Source organism: Oncorhynchus mykiss, chromosome 11, assembly GCF_013265735.2.
Source record: "Oncorhynchus mykiss isolate Arlee chromosome 11, USDA_OmykA_1.1, whole genome shotgun sequence".
Classification (NCBI taxonomy): domain Eukaryota; kingdom Metazoa; phylum Chordata; class Actinopteri; order Salmoniformes; family Salmonidae; genus Oncorhynchus; species Oncorhynchus mykiss.
In genome coordinates this window covers 55,838,195-55,853,042 of record NC_048575.1, presented here as the reverse complement: position 1 = coordinate 55,853,042, position 14,848 = coordinate 55,838,195, and the positions used below count along the sequence as shown (strand labels likewise).

Genomic DNA, 14,848 nt, shown 5'->3' with positions numbered 1-14,848 from the left:
TCCCTAACTCTCACCATAACCGCACATCATTTTCAGAAATAGACACCTGGCTACAACTCCAAACAACACATGTGAGCAGTGTGCTTTGAGGTGACTATCCATTATGAACTATAGTGCCCTCTATTGGTTCTAAAGTCATAAAGTTCAAGGTACAGACTGGTCTTTCCACATACTTTAAGATTGAGAGCCCTCAGTAACACTCCATTAAATCACATTGTTTAACAATAGTAATAGAATCCAGTACACATATCATTTATCACCTGCATTTTTATTTCAGCTCCAGTGTTATATACACTGTAGCAGAATTACCACAGTCATTTAACATTCTTGTGCTGTAGATGGCACTCTAGTCATAAATCTTCCCAGTTTCCCCCGGTGTTTTGTGCGCAAAAAAGCAGCAAAGATGTAACATGATGAACATCCCTAGATAAGACATAAATTCACCAAATCTCCATTAACACAATCACTCTTATTCATGGGGCATACATAATAATTAAAGTACATTATATTGAAATGATCTCACAGTCAAGTTATACAAGCTAGACAATAAACATGGGTTTAAGACTTATTTTTCCTTAGATCTCTAGGGCTAATGTAATGTCTGAGCAAAACAAGACCTGTGTTCTGTGGATACTTTATCAAAAATGATTCAGAAGCTAAAGCAAGACTAAATACCTGAACCAGATTAGTCTAATGACCATTTTAAACATTTGATTATCATCCAGTCCATGTAACTATCCATTTCGATCTCCAAGTTTCTTAAAAAAGGTCAGTTCTACTCAACATTAATGCATAGGAGCAGTATTGTTTGTAATGTCTGGCGAGTGATTCTTAATGGAACTAATTCCATCAACTGTATGACCAGCATTTCTTAAAACATAAGATTCATTCAAATTGAATGAAATGCATAGAACAGAAATGGCATGTTGGCATTTGTATAGTAAGTAAAATACATTACATTTGTCTGGAGTTCCCCCTTTTCAGAAATAGTAATAAACAATATGCTAGAAACATCAAATGAATTAACCTTCAGCTGTCCAGTATTGTTGTCAATAAGATTGACTTTAAATCAACCTAAATGTGTTACTGTGTTGCATATTCATTTACATAAACAATAGCTGTGATATTTAGCAAAAACATATGTGTAACTCTATAAAAAACACCCACAGGGCTCAAAAGGACTTCAAATTTAAATAGAGAAATGGTCATGCAGTGGGCCAAATTATCTCCGTTATGAATACTGCAACAGGTTTGACCACTGCTCGTCTCAGTTCAGACTAAATGTCCCCTTTAACCCTTCAGCCTTCACAGAAACATTTGAAGAAATTCTCATTCACCTCTTGTGAAAATGTTGAGGCACAAAGTGACTTTTGAAACATCACAAGGACAGCTATATGACTAGCTCAACTAAAGAGGTCCAAAGAATAAGAAGCTAAAGCTTTTTTTGGTTGCAGATGATGCTTGGAATGAGAGGACTGCCAATAAGTACGAGGACAAGAATGAGTGCTTCATTTTACAGGTATGTTCACCACTACAGGTTTGCAAATAGGAAATCATACAATACATATCTTTGGGATCTTTAACAAGGAATAAACCTATATTTGAGGGACTGGGACCTTTGGAGATCTCATAGAACCAGCTGTACTTCACTGGTGAACAAACCCAACAACATTTAATTAAAAGCAAACAAACAAATCTTGCAGCTCTGTGGATTACAGCAATATGTGGAGGAATGTCTGCCTTCTGAGCGGAAAACTCGGAGCCAAGAGGCTGGGAAGAGAGCAGGGAGAGCACAGGAAGTGACTAAAATGGGCCAAAAAAAAAGTCTAATAAATAGAGCGTGCCAACCAGCTGATCTGGTAACCCATTAGTAATGGGCCCATTGTCACAGACTGTACCCAATGCTTAAAGGATTCGCCCGATTAACTGCCCTGGGCTGCAGTGGTACTCATTCCAAATTCTGCTGTCTAACATTGAATGTTTTATTTGTTTTGTAGTAGTTTGAGAATCTGTCAAATTTGCTGATCTCACATAAAATCATTTTAGAGATATAAACTAAGTACATTATTACAAGCATGATATTTTACTCCAAAGCTAAATATGAACATCACAGATGTGTGATGCAGAGATGAGGCGGTCCATGCCACCAGCCTCTTACAGGCTTGATGCTGAGGTTTGGTTCACCTGAGGACCAGCATCATGAAAGGCCTCCTGGGAAACGATCACTCACTAAAATATATAAAACACTGCCTCTTCTCTGCAACATAGATTGTTATATAATACACTCGAACACTCACATTGGTGAGAGTCCAGAGTATACTACTGTGCTCAAACAAGGCTAACATTTGGGCCGTTATGGCCTATACACCTTTATTATTGAGAGGGATTCCAGTAACCTCTCAGGAAAGGGAGGCAATACTCACTTCACTGGGTGGTCAAAATAAACTACTGAAACTGAACTACTAAACTACTACAGACTTTGACTGGCGCAGAGGTTAGAATGATGACCTATCTAAAGTTAAAAAACCCAGCACAACATTTAGTGGTTCAGCCAAAAGGAAATTTAACTCTCAAACGCATTTCCAACACAGAATAGAAAACAGGCCCTCATCTTGAAAGGTTTAGGCTAGCTCAGATTATAGGCACATTGTATGATGCCAACCTTCTGGCCAAGGAAAAGTAACATGGTCCTATTTCAGTACATTTGGTTTTAACAAGTGGTTTCTTGCTATGATTGATGAAAAGGTAACATATAAAGATCATACGATTTAATCTACATTTCAATGGCAAACAATGATTATGTTAATGGTGACTGATCCAATCCATTTCTATTAAGGACATGGACAACACAAAACACTTTAAAGTTGTGGCTGCCTTCAATGCTAAAGAGGCACTTTGAAAGCGCAATTGTGTCTACTGTGCAGCGAAACTCAGGAATGTGTTCAATAAAACAGTCCTTTATAAATACACAAGGAAATAAAACAAGCAAACAACTATGTGTATCTTCCAAATCCATAAAATGCAAGCCATGGTAAGCAAATCAAATAAATAAAAAGTTCCCATATCAGATCTACAAACATACTGTATGAATGTAACCCAACGTAATCATGAAAATACTGTCACCAGATAGTGATAGATGAAGTTGGTAGTGTTGTGTGCTTAGTGAACGGGTGATTTGGGAAAAGGGCCTGTTGCCATATGAAGATGACCTTTTCTCTGTATACATCTCTGTGCAGTTCCTGTAACAGCCTCCACTCCTCTAATGAATGACAGTGCACAATGGAAGGGCTTGCTGGGTAGGAAAGTGAAGGGTAAGGAGTGCCACGGTCCACCACAGCAAGTCTTTCAAACTTCCTCCATTGCAGTGACTTCCCTTTGAGTTATTATACAAAAGCACACACAGATATAAATTATGAACACGATGTCACCATGAGGCTTTTTGCATTGATCCCACATGAGAACCAGGAGCCTCTAGTACAGGTGTGGTCACATTGCGGTGTCCACAGCCCTTCCTCAGACTGGGCCAGCTGGCCCAGCCTCACGCTCCATCTGCTGCTTGGTCAGGACATACTTAAAGAACTCATAGACTGACCAGGCGATGGCAGTGGAGGGCATCTGGTATATGACCCGGGCCTGGATCCCTTTGAAGAAGGCAGCCATGCCACCGAGGCGATACACTGTCCTGAAGGCGTTGGCCATGCCTGTGAGGTGACCACTGATGTGTATGGAGCTGAGCGCTACGTTCTCCTGTGTGTTGAGCAGGGTCTTACACACGTCCAGCGGGGTGGTTATGGCTGCAGATACGGCCCCCGCCGCAGCACCAGACAACACGTGGCTGCCAGGGTGGTACTGTCTGTGGGGGTTGAGCCGCTCCTGCATCAGCTCATATGTCATGAAGTGGACAGCCTGGAAGGGAATGTTCATGGCCAGCTGTGTGCTGTAGCTGCGGTAGAAGGCTGCGAGCCCTTCAGTGCGCTGTATAGTCCCAACACAGTCCAACAGGTTCCGGTAGGGAGAGTTGTACATCTGCATCCGCTGTTTCACCACTAAGACACCATGAAGGACAGCACCACCACACAGACAGGGGAACAAAGAGAAGGGGGTTGATATACTGTATAACCCTCCCCCCTCCAGCTAGAACGGTTTGTTACCATCTTGATTTCTAATTGAAAAAGTCACAAAAAACCCAAAGCCCCCTTTCAAAGCCTTACCTTCAGCTGGGTTCATGACTGCGTCATGCAGCACAGTGGCCACACAGCCTGCCAGTCCTAGATGGAACAAAGACAGTCAAAGTCAGGCATGTTACCACCCATCAACATACAATACCTCACGTAATAATACATCAGTTCTCACCAAGCCAATTGTTTATAATGTTAGTTTATCAAAACTGCCAGCACAACTACCAAAACAATTAACTTCTTCCTGTGCCATGTTCCCTGACCTTCCAGTGGTCAGTATGTAATGTGAGTTAGAATTCCAAGGGAAACAGAACTGTACTGCACCATTGGCTATGTGGCTGTTTCCTCCATTCTGAATGACCTCGCTGAGTGTGCGCTTGACATGTTCGTAGCAGGCAAAGTAGAGGGCGTGGGCAGGGCCGGCCCCCAGCATTGTGATGTTGAGGCCCCTCAGGGGTCTGAGGAGACCCTCCGTCCGGACGATCCTTCTTAGGGCCTCATACACGCTGCTGTACTGAGCCTTAGGGTCTGGCTGCAAACTTTGCATCCTGGTCTAGAGAAAGAAGAGGGATATTTTAAGTGAGAGGCCCTAGCTTCTCATGAAGTAGTCTGTACAACCTGCTAAACTACAGACTGTAGTCAAACCTACACACTCACCTGGGCTGTCTGTTTCTGAGGTAATTGTTTCTCCTGTGATGTGATGTCTCACCATGTTTTTGATATCTGTTCTTGGCAGAACTCATGTCCTTTCTGAGTGATGTGTGTCTGTCCCAGGCCTAGGGTGGGGGGCTGTGTCAGTTCTTTGTTATACCCTGACACGCCAAGTTATTTGGACAGCACAAACAACGTTTTTATTTAGCCCAAAATGTAGTGCAGCCCAAAAGACATGCCATTTTTATCTTTCTTAGCATATTGCCTTGTTTCCTTCCACCCCCCCCCCCCCAACAATAAAATGTCAATTACATTTCCTTCAGATTCATCTGGAGGCTTGAGGGATTCATAAAACTTTGAGTTTAAGTTTGTCAAACTGAACAAAAACTCTACACTTATCACAGACATTGTTGAGCTCTACCTCAAGGAGACAATGATTTCTGTATGTGCCTTCAAGACTGCTTCTGTAGTCATCTTTTACTTATAGGTGACATTACTCATTTCTCTCAACGCATCTTTGAAAGGGTGAATCCAATGTCTTATCTGTAGTCTATACAAAACATTAACACCTGCTCGTGCAATGAAATACTGACCAGGTGAATCCAGATGAAAGCTATGATCCCTTATTGATGTCACTTGTTAAGTCCACTTCAATCTGTGTAGATGAAGGGGAGGAGACTAGTTGAAGAAGGATTTTTAAGCCTTGAAACATGGATTGTGCATGTTTGCCATTCAGAGGGCGAATGGGCAAGACAAAATATTTAAGTGCCTTTGAACAGAGTATGGTAGTAGGTGTCAAGCACACCAGTTTGTGTCAAGAACTGCAATGCTGCTGGGTTTTTCCACGCTCAACAGTTTCCCGTGTGAATCAAGAATGGTCCATCACCCAAAGGACATCCAGCCAACTTGACAACTGTGGGGAAGCATTGGAGTCAACATGGGCCAGCGTCCCTGTGGAACGCTTTCGACACCTTGTAGAGTCATGCCCCGACAAATTGAGGCTGTTCAGAGGGCAAAAGGGGGTGCAACTCAATATTAGGAAGGCGTTTCTAATGTTTGAGAGAGAGACATTATATATATATATATATATATATATATATATATATATATATATATATATATATATATATATATATATAGTACTGTTATTACTTAGGCAAAATGTATGGAATAATGTATACCCACCATAACAAGGCACACCAACTAGCCAGAGACAAGATTAGACAATTGAATTGGAAACAACGACCTTCCTTCATTTATCAAACACACGTACGTGCAGATTTGCTCAAACAATTCCGTACTAGGACTTTGATCCTACTCCAACTCCAAGCAGCTTTGGTCCTCAACTGTTCAGGTTTTTGTGTTAACTTTTTTTCCACATCTGATCGACGCCTGGGAGAACAGAGAGATATTGTCACAAGGGGACAAATGAGTTAGCCTAGTGAGAGTACTTTTGTAAACAAAAAAGGCTCTACTCGGGAAAACCTGGCTCACAATTTAACAATGTAGGCCTAATCATTGAGTGAGTTATGATTCAGCCCTTAGTTACCAGCAGCAAGCCTACTGCATGTCTGTAGCTTACCTCCCCATTATGTTATTATCTCAGCCTCCACATCCAAGTAATTCCATCTACTTAGCAGCTTTGCTCTAGAGAAACCAACACACAGGACAGCTTCACAGGATTATCTCTGCATGATATCAGTTAGGGTGCATGATGTACTGTATTACAGACAAATATACCATTTTGAAGGTCTATACATTTATATTTAATACTATTTACTTTAATAATATAATCACATTCCTGCAGGAGTGCTACAGTAGTTGAGCTCTAAAGGGGAGAAGAAAAAACCAATACACAAGCAGTTGATATGTGTGGAGAATGAGATACACCTGCAGACGGAAGGTGGCTCAAAGCTGTAATACTGATACATGTTGGACCTCTGCCCAGGTTCTAGCCACCCCCTGTCAGATCCTACTTTAAGTGATAAGAGTCCCTCTTAAGCACCACTGAAGCAAAATGTTTCTAAAAAGAAATTGAGCAAAGAGGTGAAGAAAGAGTACAGAATGAGACTGCTGTCAAACATCTTACTATTTTTTGATACTCTATGCTCATTAAGTACTTCTGGCCTCAGCCTTACAGAGAGAGCGAGAGAGCGACTTTGCCTGCCTCTGTCTGTAATCATTAGGCAACTTGACAAAACAGAGCTAGCTTTATCCCAGTTGGCGTTTATCACAGTGACGGTACAATGCCTCTGGCCATTCAAATGGCTACTCTTTCTGGCTGTGCCATGCCGTGCCAAAGAACCAGGAAACAAACCTATTGATTGAATATTAGACAAACCTGTAGACCTTACTTCATTTGGTTTATTTCCTCACCTTGTCCGACAATTAAGTAATGTAAAATCTCCAACAACGTAATAATTAGGAGAAATAAATCTGCTGCATGGCACACAATGAGTCATTTGTTTGCATTCTACTGCCACTGATCTCAGTTTACTACCAGGAAATGCATTCCTGATGGGCTTAAAGGCACAGAGCAGTCAAAGATGTGATTTTCCTGTGTTTTATATACATTTCCACACTGAGGTTGGAATAATACTGAAATTGTGAAAATGACAATGGCCTTTTAGTGTAAGAGCGGTTTGAAAAGGCTGCTGGAAATTTCAGCCTGCTTTGGTGGGATGGTGTTTTGGTCTGCCTGACAATATAAGTTAATAGACCAATAACAAAGTGGGTTCCAAACCTCTCTGCCAATAACAGCTACTTCAGGTTACATATCCCTCCCATTAGTCTCGTCCAATGAGGCACCTCACTCAGTCCTAGATCAATTTCTCAAGCAAGAGTTTCTCTTCGCCAAGAAGCGATGTGGTTTTAATTGAAAACAAATCGCAGTAAGGTACTTTTTTTTTTTACTAGAAATGATTTGATATTGAGATTTAAAACAGCTGCATTGAACCTTTAAGAACTACTTCATGAGAGGAAGCAGTACATTTCTCAAAATAAGACGTTTTGGTGATGAGACAGTAATAAAACTCTTAGTAAATATATGCTACCAGGATCTAGGGCTAGGCTAACTCTGTGAAGCCATTATAACACAAGTATACCCCAACTCCCATCTCCAATACAGCCACCTGATCAACTCAAATAGTTTCAGTAACTGTATTTCTTACAGAAGATTTTGGTTCAAAAACTCTTTCTGTTTTAACATTAATGGCACCCTTCCAACTGGCGAGGAGGAAGGGGACCCATTGGGTACTGGAGTGGAAAAATCGCACCAGCTCATCCTGCTTGTTTTGGGCTGGAGAGAAAAGCAGGGCTGGCAACAGCAAAATTCATTAATGTTCTATGGCCAGCATAAGAAGTACTGTTTTTCCCCCCACGCTTCCATGACAATGAATGGATGTTGTAGTGTAGACATGGGGCAGGGAATCTCTGTTTCTGTGTGCCACCACTGCTTTAACTCTTCAGCGGGGAGGGGCTCATCAGTAGCAAGCTAACTTCAGAAGCCTGAGAAACCTCACACACTGTAGGGGTTAAAGTCACCCTACTGTGATACCAGAACCTACTGGTGGCTGTGGACGTCAGTGTGTTCTGTGTTTCTTTTAAACGAAAAGTAATGATTAAATGTGTGTGCATGGCATGAGTGTAAATGCATTTCAGGAGTTAATCCCATGGCTTGCAGAGGCTGTATGGCAGTTTGCTAATCAGCTGTATAAGAGAAAGACGGTGCACACACCCTTTTTCTGACTGATTCCAAATGCTTACGCCCATTGGGACATGAAGATAACACTTCTAGTAGTAGCACAGAGGGACGTATAGTTACTAGAAGTAGGCCTATAGTATATATACTTAACTCTTAAACCATTCCTCCATAAAAAAAAAAAAATTCATAGCAGGGTCGTCCACAAAATGAGTGCCCTTTGCATCCATTTCATACGTTAAGTATAAATTGTGCACCAATATTTAATTTTAAGGGGAATAAGACTTGCTAAAGTGCCAAAATGCAGCATTTTGACATGTCCCTCCGTGCATCCTCTGACTTCTAGGAAGATTAACACACTTCAACATTATTGTAAAGCCCTCTTTAATATTGTTGTTTTGACAGTGATTTCTGAATATTACTTTTAAGGTAAAAAAAAACTGTACTCTATTTGAAGGTCAATCCTGTTATGTGAACTGAACACATTTTAACATGGTGAAACTATTCCTTTTGAAAAATGAAATTCTAAAAGAAACATTGAATAGCCAAATAATAGTGTAAAAGCAGGTGAGCTGCTTCTACTCTTTTACTACATTTTCTGGTGTTTTGTGGTGGAACACTGAGCAGGTCGAGCATAACACATCAACCCTATTACCCATAGACAGGCTACAAATGTTTTAACCGTGTAATATGTTTTGTGAAGCTTGCATTCAATTGCCCCTCCCTGTTTCACACAAGCTTCCATTCCCCCGTCACAAGAGGATTTTCTACCCTATCACGGTCAACCCTGTCACTTTATTTTGCACTTAAGTCTTTTATGTTTTTGTATCGAGGGGAAAACATTTTTTAATTGAACATGTGCTCTTTATGACAGAATGTTAAAATTAGGTGAAATATAACTTTTTCTCACCAAGTTAGTGCTCAAAGGCACCTAATTTGTGGAACAACCCAGCAGCGGAGTTAATGAAACACTGTGGCTAGGTTTGGCTGTGTTGACTAGATGTGTAAAGTCTGGCTCTAAAACCTTACGTTGTAAGATGGGCAGCATGAAAGGTCCAACTACAGATTCTTGCAGTTACAGAGGAGGAAGTGGCGACAATGGCTTGTGTAACCCTGTTGAAGAGACACAGGCTAATTTGGCTCCATATCCGATCATCTCATTCTGATGGTCTGACTGATTAAAAATGTTGGACCATGTAGCCTATGCCTTTTTTTGCCACAAGGTAGTCAGTGTAGTCAGTGTTCTCTATTGATTTGTCAAGTCAAACATGTTTCAAATGTACATGCAATGTACTTAAATAAAAATGTATGAATGAACTTCATGAAATGATCTGGGAAATAACTACTGGTATGCAATGAGGGGGCATAGCGGGGTACAGAGTTCAAAGCCAATTACTCAATACTTGTATGTCCTCTTATACTATAGGTTACCTAGAAGCCTATAAACTTTGACTGGTCCAGAAATAAATTATTTGGTTTAGTATATTTTACAATAACCACTAGCTAAATTTGAGCACCTTTGACAGCTCTAAACTGGCACACAGCCATGTGACCTTCACCTGTTTGCCTCAATTGTCTGACAACAGGTTTAATAAGTTCAGATGTGGGCAAGATAAAAAAAATTGTATAGAACAAATGGGCACTGAGTGTGTAATGTCAGATAACTATGTCTACATGTCCATGCTTCACTCTGAACTTGAAGGTTGTTGGATTTTAAAATGTCCAAGCTAGCTAACTTAGCTGGTTAGCAGCTGTAGCTAAGTGTGCGGTTAAATACTGGAAACGTTCAATTGCATGATGTTTCATTAAGAGGATGAGTACTTTCAGGAAGACAGGCAGAATTTCACATATGCGAGTGTCTTGCTATGCTAAGGCATGTCTCATAACGCGTAAGTTGGCTGGCTAGTAGCTGGCTAATTAGCGCTAGCGTCTAGCTAGCTAGCCAACTACCTAGCTACCTTCACACATTTAAACTGGTAAGGTTATTTCCTCCCCTGCGTGCTGATGAGTTGGAAAGCAGAAATGCATAATGATACGAATGAAAAGTGTTACTGAGCCCATCACTTGGTTGATGGGCTAGCAAGCCTACCTTGACAGAGTCCACGGGGTACATCACGGTGTGCTCCAGGATTCCAGCCACGGCTCCTGCTGTCATGTGGATTGTCAATGAGGCATGCGCTGGCAAACTCTCGTAGTCACCGTCGCCTTCCGAAGGCTCCCCATCTTTACCCTTAATCTCCGACATGTCCAAGGTTGCCACCACCGGGCAACTCCATGCGGGGGAGACTGATCAAAAGGAGATCTTTACGAACAAGCACTGAATCGGCGGCATGGACAACCACAACATTTTCAACGAGTTCCAGCGCCTAGATGACGTCAGAAGAATACACGATAGCTGTCTAGTTTGAGCAATGAACATCCAGAAAATCGAAAATGAGGCGGAACCAACAGCCGGAATTATCCAATGAAAAGTAGCCCACTAGTGCTAGCCTGTTTACAGAATTGACAGTGCTTTTCAATGAGGGGGTTCGATTAATCTCGTCCGGGCGCTCGTGTTGCACCGGCGGAAATTTGTTCGCATTCGATTTGGAACCGGGCTACCTCCCAGACGTGAGTCAGGAACCCCGCTCTGTCAAACAGAGAAGTCTGCTCAAAACAAAAATGACGTAGTTGAACACGTGGGATTAGTAGGATTCTGGGTTTTCCCATGCAAATGTGATTGCTTTAGAAAAAAACGCTTTATCTGCCTTCCCAGTGAAACTTATTACAATTGTTTTATGGAAAAGTTGTATGTTTCTGGAAGATGCATCGTGCTGCTGCTTTGTTGACAACATGACCGAGCCCTGCCGATTACTGTTCATTTTGAGAAAGGTGCTCCTCCCTCCTTTCACCCAATGAAGTGATGGGCCATTGACCGGTTCAACTCTGGGCAGCTTTAATAACTCCCTCATTAATCATAATATGGACAAAGGGGTCACAAAGGTAATTGATTCCTGTCTAATTCAAAAGTAATACATGTTTACCCTTGTTAAAACAACCTAAATTGCCAATATAATACAGCATGTGGCATGAGGAATCACTCAAAATATCATCAACATGAGCTGAGTGCTGCTAGCATGGAGAAGCCTACAAGGAGTGGAAACAGGCTAGGCTGATGCACATTAAAACTCCTACTATGTATGTCATGATGATAGTGATGTAGCCTTTTTCCAAGCCTTTTTTTCTATTAGCTTTATTTGTCAATGGTAGTCCTACTTATGATGTTAAATGCATATGGCACTGCATACGGTATGCCATATTGCATAAGGTAAACTGAATTAAGAAAGTAAACAGATTTATCCCGCTCTGGTTTGTTCGATTTTTAAAAATAATTTGTTTTGGTGGTTTGTGGTGCTATTCAATACCAGTGTTTGGTAGTAAATGTATATTTTGACTGGGCTGGGCCATAGTGCTGTAATCCCATCAAATAGTAAAGTAGGGTGTATTCCTCATCGAGGGTGGGTGCCTAGGGGTGGGTGTGTAGATTAGCAGGGTTGTGGTCCCCTTATCACACACCATCTGTTCAGTACATGGTAGTAGAGCAATCTGAAACAGACAATGTTCAACCTCACCCTTTTTAGTAGAAGTGTGTCTACCCTAAATGTGGTTTCCTATGTGGTTTTCCCAGACCAACAAGCCTGTATGATTGAAACTTGAGACTTGTTGCTTGGAAGTCACAGATATAGGAATTTATTTTGAGCCAGTTTGCTACAGAAGGAAAATAATCCTGCAGGCTGCAGCAACAGAAAATATGAACTATAATGTGGATTATAATTTATGGACATTTTGGTGGGGGTTGACACATTTTTCGAAAGGGAAAATGAAGCCTTTTTAAACCTCAAATTAAAATACATGTGCATTTGTAACGTGGCAAATACAACAAGTGTAGACTTTTATGTTAAATGCTTACTTACGTGCCTTTGTAGACTTTTATGTTAAATGCTTACTTACGAGCCCTTAACTAACAATGCAGAGTTTTTAAAAAGTTAGTAAGAACAATTTGCTAAACTAATGGAGAAATAGTATCACATTAAAATAACAATAATTGGGCTATAATATACAAGGGTTACCAGTACCGAGTCAATGTGCAGTGGTAGCTTAGCCAAGATAATTGAGGTAATATGTACATGTAGGTAGGGGTAAAGTGACTATGCTATGCATAGATAATAAACAGAAAGTAGCAGCTGCATATGTGAAGAATGGGAATGGGTGTGTGTGTGGTGTCAATATGCATGTTTGTGTGTTGGGGGGGTTGTAAGTTTGTGGTTTGAGACTTTATTTTTTACTATTTTCTACATTGTAGAATAATAGTGTAGAAATCAAAACTATGAAATAACACATATGGAATCACATAGTAACCAAAAAAGTGTTAAACAAATCAAAATATATTTGAGATTTTAGATTCTTCAAATAGCCACCCTTTGCCTTGATGACAGCTTTGCACACTTTTGGCATTCTCTGAACCAGCTTCACGAGGAATACTTTTCCAACAGTCTTGAAGGAGTTCCCACATATGCTGAGCACTTGTTGGCTGCTTTTCCTTCACTCTACAGTCCAACTCCTCCCAAACCATCTCAATTGGGTTGAGGTCGGGTGATTGTGGAGGCCAGATAATCTGATGCAGCACTCCATCATTCTCCGTCTTGGTCAAATAGCCCTTACACAGCCAGGGGGTGTGTTTTGGGTCACTGTCCTGTTGAAAACAAATGATTGTCCCACTAAGCGCAAACCAGATGGAGTGGCATATCACTGCAGAATGCTGTGGTAGCCATGCTGGTAAAGTGTGCCTTGAATTCGAAATAAATCACAGTGTCACCAGCAAAACACCCCCCACACCATCACACTTCCTCCTCTGTGCTTTACGGTGCGATCCTCACATACGGAGATCATCTGTTTACCTACTCTGTGTCTCACAGACACAGCGGTTGGAATTAAATATCTCCAATTTGGACAGATTTCCACTGGTCTAATGTCAATTGCTCGTGTTTCTTGGCCTAAGCAAGTCTCTTCTTCTTATTGGTGTCCTTTAGTAATGGTTTCATTGGAGCAATTAAACTATGAAGGCCTGATTCACAGTCTCCTCTGAACAGTTGATGTCAAGGTGTGTCTGGTACTTGAACTCTGTGAAGCATTTATTTGGGCTGCAATCTGAGGTGCAGTTAACTCTAATTAACTTATGCTCTGCAGCAGAGGTAACTCTGGGTCTTCCTTTCTTGTGGCGGTCCTCATGAGAGCCAGTTTCATCATAGTGCTTGATGGTTTTTGCGACTGCACTTGAAGAAACGTTCAAAGTTCTTGAATTGTTCTGTATTGACTGACCTTCATGTCTTAAAATAATGATGGACTGTCGTTTCTCGTTGCTTATTTGAGCTGTTCTTGCCATAATATGGACTTGGTCTTTTACCAAATAGGGCTATCTTCTGTATACCACCCTACCTTGTCACAACACAACTGATTGGCTCAAACGCATGAAGAAGGGGAAAAAAATCAAACAAATTAACATTTAACAAGGCACACCTGTTAATTGAAATGCATTCCAGGTGACTACGTCATGAAGCTGGTTGAGCGAATAAAAAGAGTGTGTAAAGCTGTCATCAAGGCAAAGGTTGACTAATTTGAAGAATCTCAAATATAAAATAAATGTTGATATGTTTAACACTTTTTTGGTTGCTACATGATTCCATATGTGTTATTTCATAGTTTGGATATCTTCACTATTATTCTACAATGTAGAAAATAGTAAAAATAAAGAAAAACCCTTTAATGAGTAGGTGTGTCCAAACTTTTGACTGGCACTGTACATCAAGCCTGTGCAAGAGTCAGTTTAAAAAATAAGAAACATGAGGGTCAATGCAAATAGTCTGGGTATCCATTTTATTAACTGCTCAGCAGTCTTATGGCTTGGGTATAGAAACCACTATGGAGCCTTTTGGTCCCAGACCTGTTGCTCTAGTGCTGTTTGCTGTGTGGTAGCAGAGAGAATGGTCTATGATTTGGGTGGATGGAGTCTTTGAGAATTTTAGGTGCCTGGTGTAGAGGTCCTGGATTGCAGGAAGCTCGGCCCCAGTTATGTATTGGGCCGTGCGCACTACCCTCTGTAGCTCCTTGCTGTCGGATGCCGGGCAGTTGCCATACCAGGCGGTGATTCAACCGGTCAGGATGCTCTCAATGGTGCAGCTGTATAACTTTTTAAGGACCTGAGGTCTCATACCAAATCTTTTCAGCCTCCTTAGGCGGAATAGGCGTTGTCATGCCCTCTTAACGACTGTTAGTGTGTTTG

General features: G+C 41.2%; 1 protein-coding gene across 5 annotated transcripts; it reads right to left on the bottom strand.

Annotated features, from left to right (window-relative positions):
• Positions 1-249: 249 nt before the first annotated feature.
• On the bottom strand, positions 250-11,010 carry slc25a37 (solute carrier family 25 member 37). Of its 5 annotated transcripts, XM_021621462.2 has the most exons (8): positions 10,619-10,757; positions 6,412-6,476; positions 6,103-6,221; positions 5,423-5,484; positions 4,836-4,954; positions 4,503-4,731; positions 4,212-4,268; positions 250-4,046 (listed from the first exon to the last, which is right to left on the bottom strand). In XM_021621462.2, the coding sequence occupies exons 6-8, from the start codon at positions 4,723-4,725 to the stop codon at positions 3,514-3,516; spliced, it is 813 nt and encodes a 270-aa protein (XP_021477137.1). In that variant the 5' UTR covers positions 4,726-4,731; positions 4,836-4,954; positions 5,423-5,484; positions 6,103-6,221; positions 6,412-6,476; positions 10,619-10,757; the 3' UTR covers positions 250-3,513. The 5 variants fall into 5 exon arrangements, with proteins under 5 accessions (XP_021477137.1, XP_021477138.1, XP_021477140.1 ...); XM_021621463.2 differs by lacking the exon at positions 4,836-4,954; XM_021621465.2 differs by lacking the exon at positions 6,412-6,476 and having other exon boundaries at positions 10,619-10,755.
• Positions 11,011-14,848: the final 3,838 nt, after the last annotated feature.